Raw genomic sequence first — 12423 nt, 5'->3', positions numbered from 1 at the left:
TTTTTTTTAATTTAAATCAGATTTATTTTATTTAAATTGGATTTTTTAATATAAAATGCTTTTTGAGGGAAATTACCATCCAAAGGTTATTTCATTATGAAATAAAGATTACTTTTTTAATTATGTAGAATAAGGCTGTATATGTTTAATTTTTTGTTAAATTCCATTAATCCATTCACAATGTCATGCTCTTCCAGAGGTTTTTGTAAGATTATTGGGCAGTTTCTCTGCCTACAAGATATTATCACAGATGCTTGGTTTAATTTTGGAGTTCTCAAAACTGAATTTCTAACATGAAAAGAGTTGAGAAAAAGATCTTAATCTTCTACAAACCTATAAATACAGAATCAACCCCTTCAGTGCTAAGTTTAAAGTTCAGTGAATAGAATATAAACAATATTTCTTCATCACTTTCACTTCAAAATATCACTTTCTTGTGTAGGCTGGGCTGACGGTCTAAGTTTCTTAAAATATATATATTTTCTTTAGCCAAATTAGTTAACAAACATGGATGTTTAAGCAAATAACATGCTGTAATGTTATTGTTTCAGTTGAATAAATCTTATTTAAATTGTTATTATTAAGGTAATGATTATTTTTCTCCTTCCTAAGTACAACAGAAAAATTGTCCAAATATGAATCTTTATGTAAAAAACTATGATTTAAATCAAGCCTTACTGACTAGTGATTTAAATCGGTTTGATTTAAATCAAATCCACCCTGGAAGAAAACAAAAAAACAAAAATAATGTGGTTGCATAAGTGTGCACACCCTCCTATAACTGGGGATGTAGCTGTGTTCAGAATTAAGCAATCACATTCAAAATCATGTTAAATAGGAGTCAGCAAACACCAGCCATCATCTAAAGTGCCTCTGATTAACCCCAAATAAAGTTCAGCTGCTCTAGTTTAGCACAAGAGGTTTAGCTTTACAAAAGTAGTGTAACTAATAGTGTAATTGCACTGGGTAACTTTTTTTTCACTAGAGTAACAAAACGTCTGTTGCCATGTATCATGATGCACGTGTTTGTTCTACAGCATTCCACTGTCTTTCCGGCTTCTACACCCTCTGGCTTATCTGATGATCCCAACTCAACCTCCCATTCTGGTCCCAGTTTCATGTGGCCATCCACTGCTCCCCCACGCTACTCTCCACCGTATTTCCCACCAGATGAAAAGCCTCCGCCTTACACACCATGATCTTCATTGGCACAGGTCTTTATCTCCTCCTACAAAATATAGGCCAAAAGCCTGCCAAATGATATAACGTTTTATACATTTACGGAATATGTTTAAGATATCTGTGTGAAATGGATGACTGTGTAAATTATAAGTGTACATATGTGTGCAAGATGCCCCAGATGACTTTTTTTTTTTTTATTCTGCCAAATGGAAAATGCACATTGTCCGCTTTACATGGATGTGCTGAAAAGGTAAAAAAATAATTTAATGTCACATTGATTTCATGGTTGCACTAGTCTCTGTGCTTCATTTGTCGTGAAAGTGTATACTTTATAATACTACGTGTAGTGATTCACAGTTTTTCCATGAACATTGTGTGAATATGTAATGCCTGGGCAACCTCACCCTCGCATCTTGTCTTTGGCTCATGCTTCCTCCTTTTCAATCAAAGCACCAGCAAAGCAAAAGACATTGTGGAGAGATGAGACTGTCTACATAAGCTTTACAGCTCAATACCAACTTACAAAGGATAGATGAGAAGGTCTAGGAGTGCATATTTCATTTGTGAACTACCAGTTAAACTTACACGGAGGAGATCCTGTTTACATCGAAATCCAAGGATTCTATCATTTTAACATAGACTGGGAAATAACTGGGGAAGTCTCATTTTATCATGCAATGTTGGTGCCTCTGAATTGTATTATAATTTAGTGAAGATATCACTATGTAATATACAATAAAGTCTGATGTGAAACAATACTGTGGTTACAGGCAATATCCTTTCTCCTGTTCTCAGCTGTTTACTGGCTTGCTCATTCACTCTGGTAATTGCTTTTCTCTTTGAAAAATGTCTTCTCCCCCCCCATCCATCCATGATGAACAATTTCAGTAGCAGGATGATATTACACATGCAAGTCTACGGACAGGGGAGGGAGTGGAGCTAGGGAGACACACAGACAAGCAGACTGCACTGCTGCATAGGAAGGTTATAGATCAGCACAAGTGCTTCATTCACAAAAATATAGGTCAGCACTTCTCTGTAATGTCCTCCTTTATCCTGGGGCTGCTTCTGAGTGACTGTGAGACAGTTAGGAAGCAGATTTTCCTCTACTTTGTGTGTGCAGTAGATAGCTGCTAGTCTCCACCAACATGTCTAAGAGAACTGCAAACCAGATATTCAGCAAGCATAGAGGAAAACTGCTAAAAGTGAGCGATGTGTAAACATGGCGCTCATGCAGCGGGTTTTGTTCCAATTCCACCCCATTTGGATTTTTATTTTTTTTACGGCTTCCCACTACATTTTATGCCATAATTAATGAAATTCTAAATAATGAATTAGAAAGTACAACTTGTCCTGCAAAAAATAAGCCATCATACAGCTATGTGAATGGAAATATAAAAAAGTTATGGCTCAAGGAATATAGGGAAGGAAGATGAACAAAAAAAACTCAGGTAGTGAAAGGGTTAATGCAATGTTTGTTGAAAGCTCAGTGCTGTTTTAAAGGGGCATTCCACAGCATAGGGGATGACTATTAGATCAGTGGGGGTCCTACTGCTAGAACCCCCACCGATCACAAGAATGTGGACCCCATACCCAGTGCAGCCAGCCACCCATGAAATAGACAAAGTGGCTGGTTGGAAAGAAAATGTCTGCTTATGGACAATGCAGGGCTTGTCCATAAGCTGTGTCTAGTACTGTAGCTCTCCCAATTTTTATTTTTTTGGCGTTATCAAGTTTAGCTGTATGTCTCCACCATAAAAAATGAATAGTGGACTACTTTAAAGGGGTTGTCCAGGAATAAGTTATTTAACCTGATACTGACGGCCTGCTTCAGTAAACAAAAGATTCATAACCACCGACTTAGGCTACTTTCACACTAGCGTTTTAGTTTTCCGGTATTGAGATTCGTCATAGGGGCTCAATACCGGAGAAAACGCTTCAGTTTTGTCCCGATTCATTGTCCATTGGGACAAAACTGAACTGAACGGAATGCTCCAAAATGCATTCCGTTTAGTTGCGTTCCCATACCGGAGCGCAAACCGCAACATGTTGTAGTATGCTTTCCGTCCTGGGATGCGAAGCAAGACTGATCCGGCATGACCCCCAATGCAAGTCAAGGGGGACGGATCCGATTTCTCTGCCACAATAGAAAACTGATCCGTCCTCCATTGACTTTCAATGGAGTTCATGACTGATCAGTCTTGGCTATGTTAATAAATACAACCGGATCCATTCATAACTGATGCAGATGCAGTGCAGTTTCTAGGTAAAGTTTTTCTCAGGACTTTTTTTTAATGCTTAAAGAGGACCTTTCACTTGTAAAAACAATGTGAACTAAGTATGCTGACATGTAGATCGGCGCTCCGTTCTCCCGCTATGTCCTCCTGTATCTTCGCTCTGTAAGTTATAGTAGGCGGAGTCTGCCCTTGTCCTGTGGGCGTCTCCTCCTTTTAGGCTGCAGCGCTGGCCAATCTCAGCGCACAGCTCACAGCCTGGGAAGTTTAATGTCTCCTGATAGCCCTCCTGAGTTATATTACCCCTGTATAATAATGTACCCTGATACCCCTTAGTTATATATAACTAAGGGGTATCAGGGTACATTATTATACAGGGGTAATATAACTCAGGACTATCAGACATTATACAGCTATGACACCCACATGTCCGCATCCGTTGCTCCGTTCTGTGGTCCGCAAAAAAAAAGTCCTATTCTTGTCCGCCCTATGCGGACAAGAATAGGCAGTTATATTAAAGGCTGTCCATGCCGTCACGCACACGGACGCCATCCGTGTTTTGCGGATCCGCGATTTGCTGACTGCAAAACACACAACGGTCGTGTGCATGTAGCCCAAGTCATACCACTTTTTGCCTATCGGCATCAAATCTATTGGGGGGGCACAGCTGCACTCAGTAGATTTTATCATCATAAGGGCCCATTCACACAACCATATCCGTTTTTGCAGACCACAACTTGTGGTCCTGCACATTCTGTCCTATGTTAGAAATGCCTATTCCTGTACATAAAACAGACGAGAATAGGACATGTTCTATCTTCTTTGCGGGGCCATTGAAATGAATAAATGGAATACGGTGGTATGAATGGACCATGAATGAGTAGCTGCAGAGGACTGTTTATCACAAACCTCATGTGCCATGCCTACTCTCCCATTAGGTGGGTACTCCTCCATAGTGTGCAGAGTCTCTCTGCTTTGGGAGTGGAGCAAATCATGGATCAAGGTCCAACAGTATCTGTGCCCGCTGTGTGGTTTGCAGAACAGGTAACTGCCAGGAACAGAAGGAGGTAAGCAGAAAACTATTATAGTGTTAACCACATATCGTTCGGCAGGGCATGCTGGAACTAATAGTTCTGTAGGTAACAAATGACAACCAGCGGGCTGCCAGCTGTTCTCTGGGTCAATGAGATGGGCTTTTATTGAACTGCAGATTGTTGTATCTGGATATGACGACATTTTTCTGTGTTTTGTCCAGCTACACATCTACATACAGTGTGAAAGGTATTGTGCATTGTCTGTTCTGATACTGTACTCTGAACCAAGACCAGAACATCTACCTATGCTGTTACATTACTCCATTCAACAGCCAAGTGCAGTGGAAGTGTTGGCCACAATTCTCTCGTCAGATATCTGTGTTATATGGCCAATTGGAGCCTTCACACTTGCTCTGGAGGTTGTGCTGCCCTCTGAGATCCTCTCCAGATCTAATCCAGAAAGAGAAGGTGGCTTCTGCTGTTTATACCCAACGGTGCTCTCTGATCGGTGGAATCCAAATCAACTTTACAACATCACAGTTGACCTGATTATTAACTGATGGCAGATTCTGTGGAATTCACTTACATCACTAACCAAGCAGCCAACCGTTCTGAACTTGGATTGGTGGAAATTCGTGGCAGTTTGATAGTATTTCAAGCTAGGAAGTGTCTATAACAGAGAGGATTACCTGAGGTCATTCTGTCCAGCAGAAGGGTGGGTTATGTGAGTACCAGTCTGTGGTGGGGTCTCCAGCAGGATATAAGCCATATAGGAGATTTACACTGGTAACATATATATGTACACATAGTTTATAGTGGTTGGCATATAAGAAGGCTTTAGTCTGAATCTATAGCACCAAAGGGGAACACCTTCTTCTTGATATCACAATCCGCATAGTTGACAACTCCAAAAGTAATTTTTCTCCTCAACAGCCTGACATCCAGTATCAGCCACAATCCAACGATGTTACCTTTTATTAGACAACCTTGAAAGCTATAACTGAATTCATACAAATTATGTGAAAAACAGACCTGCCTGTTTGAATATGGACAATGCCCCTATTCAGTCCCAAGCTAGTAAATACGTGCTGCGTCTAACAGGGCTCAGTGTGGTTGAATTAGATAAAACATCTCACCAGCGCAGTCGCCTTGATTTCTATAACTGCAGACTGTGCAGCTGTATATCTGTCCTTATCCTATACTGCCCATGCCTCTGGCTCTAGCAAAGGGCAGAACTGTCACTTTGAAAAAGGCGGCCTTGCGCCAAAGCGTTTCCCTCTTGCTTTGTCAGTGATGCGATCAAGGGGCTGACTCAGTTCCTTAGCTAAGCCTGGGCCCCATCTCTGTCTTAGCCCTGATTGAGAAACGTGCTTTATCAAGGGGTAACGTTTACAGAATGAAACGATATCAATACATTTTTATTAAATTCACGTTATTTTTTGCTAAACAGTTAGGGCTAATGCACACAACTGTAGACCGCCCGTGCCCGTATTGTGGACCGCAAGATATGGCACATAGCCTGGCTATGAGCTGTGCGCTGCGATTGGCCAGCACTACAGCAAGGGACACGCCTCCTACAAAATAATCAGTCCAATACAACAGACGGAGCTGAGACACCGGAGCATATACCGTGCGAACGTAGCGGCGCCCAGGCATACTAGTAAGTGCCCACTGATCTAGTTAGTTTTGAGTTTGTATATTAGTGAAAGGTCCTCTTTAAACAACTATGTAATGTCTGTACAGACTGGCGAATGCGACTAACAACCCTTGCTTGTCTTGACACTATCACAGCAGTTACCTGCAATGACCACTAGGGGGAAGCTCACTGTTTGCATGTTAGCTTTATGGATGTGCTAGTTAAAACTTTCTTGTAGTAAATAGCAGCCATATGCAGTTAGTGCCTATTAGTGGTGCTTTTATGTAACTGGAATAATGTAATTTTTTTTTTTTACTGCGCCCACCAAGGGGGTTAATTGTAAAGGTCAATGCTTAAGATTTATGAAGCGATTTGTTTTTTAATGAATGTGAGAAATAGATAATTTTTATTGAAATCACAAAGGTAGTTTGTCTGGATTTCTCCTTCAATAGTTCTCTGCCTAAACACAATACAGTATATGGCAGCATACTATCAAAAACATAAAACCTAAATAAGAAATTATAAACTTAAAAAAAACTGGTTTGTTTCATGTGTTACATTCTTTCAACATGAAGAACGTGAGGGTTCCCTGTTTTTAGAAGCAGCTCTGACTTTCTGAGCACCTGTCATGTTTCCTGAGGTTCTACAATGCCCAGACAGTAGAAACCCCCCACAAATAACCCCATTTCAGAAAGTAGACACCCTAAGGTATTCGCTGATGGGCATAGTGAGTTCATAGAACTTTTTATTTTTTGTCACAAGTTAGCGGAAAATGATTTTATTTTTTTCTTACAAAGTCTCATATTCCACTAACTTGTGACAAAAAATAAAAACTTCCATGAACTCACTATGCCCATCATGAAATACCTTGGGTTGTCTTCTTTCCAAAATGGAGTCACTTGTGGGGTAGTTATACTGCCCTGGCATTTTAGGGGCCCAAATGCGTGCAAAGTAGTTTGAAATCAAAATCTGTAAAAAATGGCCGGTGAAATCCGAAAGGTGCTCTTTGGAATGTGGGCCAATTTGCCCACTTAGGCTGCAAAAAAGTGTCACACATGTGGTATCGCCGTACTCAGGAGAAGTTGGGGAATATGTTTTGGGGTGTCATTTTACATATACCCCCTGCTGGGTGAGAGAAATATCGTGGTCAAATGCCAACTTTGTATAAAAAAAAAAAGGGAAAAGTTGTCTTTTGCTGAGATATTTCTCTCACCCAGCATGGATATATGTAAAATGACACCCCAAAACACTTTTCTCAACTTCTCCTGAGTACGGCGATACCACATGTGTGACACTTTTTTGCAGCCTAAATGCGCAAAGGGGCCCAAATTCCTTTTAGGAGGGCATTTTTAGACATTTGGATTCCAGACTTCTTCTCACGCTTTAGGGCCCCTAAAAAGCCAGGGCAGTATAAATACCCCACATGTGACCCCATTTTGGAAAGAAGACACCCCAAGGTATTCAATGAGGGGCATGGCGCAAGTTAGCGGAAATTGATTTTTTTGTTTTTTTTTCTCACAAAGTCTCTTTTTCAGCTAACTTAAGACAAAAATTTAAATCTTTCATGGACTCAATATGCCCCTCACGGAATACCTTGGGGTGTCTTCTTTCCGAAATGGGGTCACATGTGGGGTATTTATACAGCCCTGGCATTTTAGGGGCCCTAAAGCGTGAGAAGAAGTCAGGAATATAAATGTCTAAAAAATTTTACGCATTTGGATTCCGTGAGGGGTATGGTGAGTTCATGTGAGATTTTATTTTTTGACACAAGTTAGTAGAATATGAGACTTTGTAAGAAAAAAAATAAAAAATTTCCGCTAACTTGTGCCAAAAAAATGTCTGAATGGAGCCTTACAGGGGGGTGATCACCCCCCTGTAAGGCTCCATTCAGACGTCCGTATGTGTTTTGCGGATCCGATCCATGGATGCGTGGATCTGTAAAACACATACGGGTGTCTGAATGGAGCCTGACAGGGGGGTGATCAGGGAGTGTATATGGGGTGATAAGGGGTTAATAAGTCACAAGGGGGGGGGGGGGTGTAGTGTAGTGGTGGTTGGTGCTACTTTACTGAGCTACCTGTGTCCTCTGGTGGTCGATCCAAGCAAAAGGGACCACCAGAGGACCAGGTAGCAGGTAATATACCTGTTAGGGGTTAAAAAAAATCGCAACTACAGCCTGCCAGCGAACGATCGTTGCTGGCAGGCTGTAGATCCAGTCTCTTACCTTCCGTTCCTGTGAACGCGCGCTCACAGGAAATCTTGCCTCTCGTGAGATGACGCACGGATGCGCCCAGGACGCATCCGTGCGTTAGGCGGTCCTGGAGCGGCTAAAGGCTTTTATGGACAGCTAAGAAAACACGTCCTAACCAATCGCAATATAATATCCTGATCAGAAAGTTAAGCCATGGTCACAATCTGTCACTAAATCCGCATGATTTACAGATCTACTGCCGATTTCACTCTTTTCAATGCTAACTTGCTCATGTGATTCCGCAATTAAAGGGTTTTTTTCAACACTCAAAACTTTACAGCGCAGCTGGACATGGTCTAAATGGAAAAAAAAAAACACGCCTGTTCAGCACAGTGCTGGAACAGGCACACAGATGTGCCATATACACACACACCTGAATGCTACCTGCCAAATAATGTGGTCACAAGCCATTCATGCAGACAGCACCGCTGGGACCATACATTGGCCAGAAGCAATGTGGACACATGCCATTGATTGGCCAGCGGTGGTCATGTGCACATCATCATTTTCAGACTACAGGGACTGGGAGCCATGATGCTGGAATCGGGATACGGTAAATAATTAGTTTTTTCTTTTATACACACCATCTGATCATCCAGTAAATTTATTTGACTGTGAGACAAACCCTTTAATGTGGGAAATCACAGAGCTGTGTGCATATGAAATCCAGGGGCACAGTCAAGGGCTCTCTTCCAGGAAAGCCAAATTACAACCCTGGAGCTACCGCAGCATAAATCCAGAACTGAAAAGTATGCACAGCTCCAATTTTAAAGGGAACCCGCCACCCCAAAATGCCCCTAAACTTCCCACAATACCTCACAGCCAAAGTAATCTGGTTCCTAATGATTTCCTTGGCGAATTCTTCCAATGGGTACGATCGCAGCAAACAATTCTTATTCCGCAGTGCGCTGTATGGAAATGAGGAGATTGGCTTGCTGCGCCCCCTTCCTAACCATTCACATTTGATGGCCTTGTTTTTGTTTAAATACATGTGCATTTCCCCAGGGAATCTCACATGAATAAAATAAAAAGCCATCAAACATGAATGGGCACGTGGCTTCAAGCTCCTCATTTGCAAAATAAAAGTTTTTCTGTGATCTTGCCCACTAGATGAATTAGCCAGGGACATCATTAGAAACCAGATGGCTTCAAGGGGTTTTCTGACAATTTAATGACCTACCCTCTGGATATTTGATCAGTTCAAGAAGGCAGCAGCCACGGCCTTCCCTCAGCTTTTCCTAGGCCAGTTACAACACATTCACCGGTCACGTGGCCTCGATACAGCTCAGCCACTCTCAAGTGAATGGATCTGAGCCGCTAGACAATGTACAGCACTGTGCTTGGTAAGTGGTGAGAAGGCTTCAAGGCTCACAGGAGCGCTGGTGTCGTCTCTAACAGCTGATAGTCGGGGGTCCTGGGCGTCGCGCTCCCCCGATCAGATACTGATTTTGGTGATGACAGCCTCCCTTCAAAGTAGTGAGCCTCAAATGGCAAGTATCCCTTTACACTGGCAGATTTTGTTCCCAAAGTGACTGACGATACAGCACGTCAATCGGGCCATGTTTGGCACCACGCACATACAGCAATTATTTGGACTGTGTGCGTCTAACCAATCTTTAGTGTGATCCTTTGGCACATCCCCATTTACACATGGTAAAGCTCTGCACACAATTTTAAAATTCTACATGAAAGATGCTATCAAACTTTACACAGGCCAACGATCAGATGGACGACTGTTCATGCCCGACAATTGGCCCATGTAGAAGGGAAACAAAACAAAGGGGAGTCGTCCCTCCAAGGGAGAATGGTGCAGCCACACCTCTCACCAAAGTACTGCTCGGAAGCGTAATATGTGAAAATTAAAGGGGCAGTAACGTTCTCAAATATGTGACTTTTAATAATTTGAGTAAAATATATATTTAAACCCCTTACAAACATAAACAGACAGACACGTGTATTACACCACGTATCACTAGTGGCCTAACCTAGTCTGCCCCCTCTATCTTGCTCAGTAATATACTATTCATACTGTGCAACTGAGGACAGCTACCACTTGTGCTAACCCCCGTCCCCTGACGATTCAAGGGGTTTACCATAACTATCCTGCAAGTATGTTCAATCAAAGAAACTCGTAGGGACAGGTGGACATACTCATTCATTGTACCCACGGTTTTATTTCCACTATATCAGGTGTCCTCATCACCCCGGCAGGCTCTTATAGGGACCTTAGACCAGGGTGAGGTTCCGGACGGGACCACCCCTTGTGGGGCACGGATCCCGTGTTAGGGCACTAGGGTCATAATAGGTCAAGCAGGGTGCAACAGGGACAGTTTACTTCCCTGCAGCCCTCTACAACGCATGACCTATCTCACGAAGACCCTTCTTCAAAGGACACCCAATCCATGCGCTGGGAAAGGACCATCATTTTCGGTGACCTCCTGAGCTCGGTGAATAAACACGCCTATTACTCTGTACTGGTAAGATCTATCCTTGTTTTCTTACCCACACAAGGCACTGTCCTGGTCCTTACCCTGGGACACAGGACATCTACGTTTATTTTCACCACCAAGTGTGGTTCCCCCTGATCCTTGGGGTCCACACAATCTGAATAAGGGTCTGCCCGAGGGGCCCCATCTACCCTGACCCGCCTCCCAGCGGTCTACGCGTACTTAGGGTCCCGCTTGCCCCATGTAGAAGGGCCCTTCGTCAGAGCTCACACGTTAGTTGCTCCGCGGTTTGTGAGGAGGCTCAGCCTGCCTCCGACTCCTTTTACGGTCAGCACATCAGTCCTGATATGCCACGACAAGATCCTTCTATCCTAGTTGTGAATATAAAATGCCATTTACTTGCAAAGCGGTATTAATTTATTATTTTTGTTTTGGTGGCTCTTTGACTTTGGTATTAAAACATAAGCATAATTGCACGTGGGCCCAGACAAAGTTTCCAATGAAATCATGTTACACGAGTCAGACAGATTGAAAAATGTTTATTGGTTTGCCATAGAAAGCTCTAAAGTCTAAAGGCTCAAGTATCTGTTAGTGAGAAGTAGCACACGACTTAAAAAAAAAAATTCAGAAAAAGCTGTACAAGTATAATATATATATACAACATGACTGGTACCAAAAAAACAATTTCAGAATAAAATCATCGAAGAATACAACCCAAAATGTCTTGGAGACAAACATACGCATTCCATGATGGGCAGTGACGACAGACACGCAGACGACACAGTTTTCATTCTGTACATACGAGACTGGAATGCCATCTGAAAAGCAATATTGCAAGGGCTGAGAAAGTGAAGGCTTCAGCTTGAACTTCAAATTTAGGACTGTAACCTCAATGTACAAGAGACGTCTAGCAACCATAAGGGAGGAAGTTGTGCCAGGATTAACGGAGGTGTGGCGGCTTTCCTTGCTTGCAGTTTAGCATCTTTAGACAGCATAATAGTATTGAGTAAGTGCAATGGTCGAAATAAATACTGCAGGGGTGGGTTGCATCATTTAACAGCATGCAGATTCTCCCATTTCTTACGATTCCTACTATCTGTGACCCTTCCATGCTGCCCAGACTACCTGCTAGGACATGTCCGTTTTCGAGCCCTTTCCCCCTACATAATGCTATTCATCAGTATACGTCCCCTCTCCTGTAAACTGTAAGTTATCATTTCTACATGAAAAATACACAAAGTGAATTACTAAGCCATTAAAATCATGGGGGGGGGGGGGGGGGGGCCATGGCAATCAAGCATTTACAACATACCCTAACTATATGCCATGAGTTATGGGGACGCCCAATTACTGGGTCTAGAGTCAGAAGATGGCAGTGACCTGAACGTCATCATTCTAGGTCAGGACTGTCTGCTCTGTGGAGCCACGGATACCAGCATGCCCAGCACTTCTCACAATCTGTCCGATCCTCCACGCATGGCTATGCTTCACTATTCACTCCTACCACAGCAGACGACTGGGCAAAGCAAAGTTGTGTTCTTTTCACTTTTACACATGAAGACATTAGAGGTCCTCAATGCACTGTATTGGTATGAGGTACGACTGGAAGGTGTAAAACGCCATTGCCCACAGATATAAG

At 42.6% G+C, this 12423-nt stretch overlaps 1 protein-coding gene across 3 annotated transcripts in view; it reads left to right on the top strand.

Annotated features, from left to right (window-relative positions):
- TMEM255A (transmembrane protein 255A) overlaps positions 1–1938 on the top strand; it is a 64260-nt gene extending 62322 nt beyond the window's left edge. For all 3 annotated transcript variants that reach the window (XM_044305238.1, XM_044305236.1, XM_044305239.1), the window contains one exon: positions 1038–1938. In XM_044305238.1, coding sequence (XP_044161173.1) covers positions 1038–1199 — 162 coding nt within the window. In that variant the 3' untranslated portion in view covers positions 1200–1938. The remainder of the gene's footprint in view (positions 1–1037) is intronic.
- The last annotated feature ends 10485 nt before the right edge of the window (positions 1939–12423 follow it).

Source organism: Bufo gargarizans, chromosome 9 (genome assembly GCF_014858855.1).
Source record: "Bufo gargarizans isolate SCDJY-AF-19 chromosome 9, ASM1485885v1, whole genome shotgun sequence".
NCBI classification, from domain to species: domain Eukaryota; kingdom Metazoa; phylum Chordata; class Amphibia; order Anura; family Bufonidae; genus Bufo; species Bufo gargarizans.
Note: the sequence above shows the minus strand (reverse complement) of the source record. Positions and strands in the feature narration are given on the sequence as shown.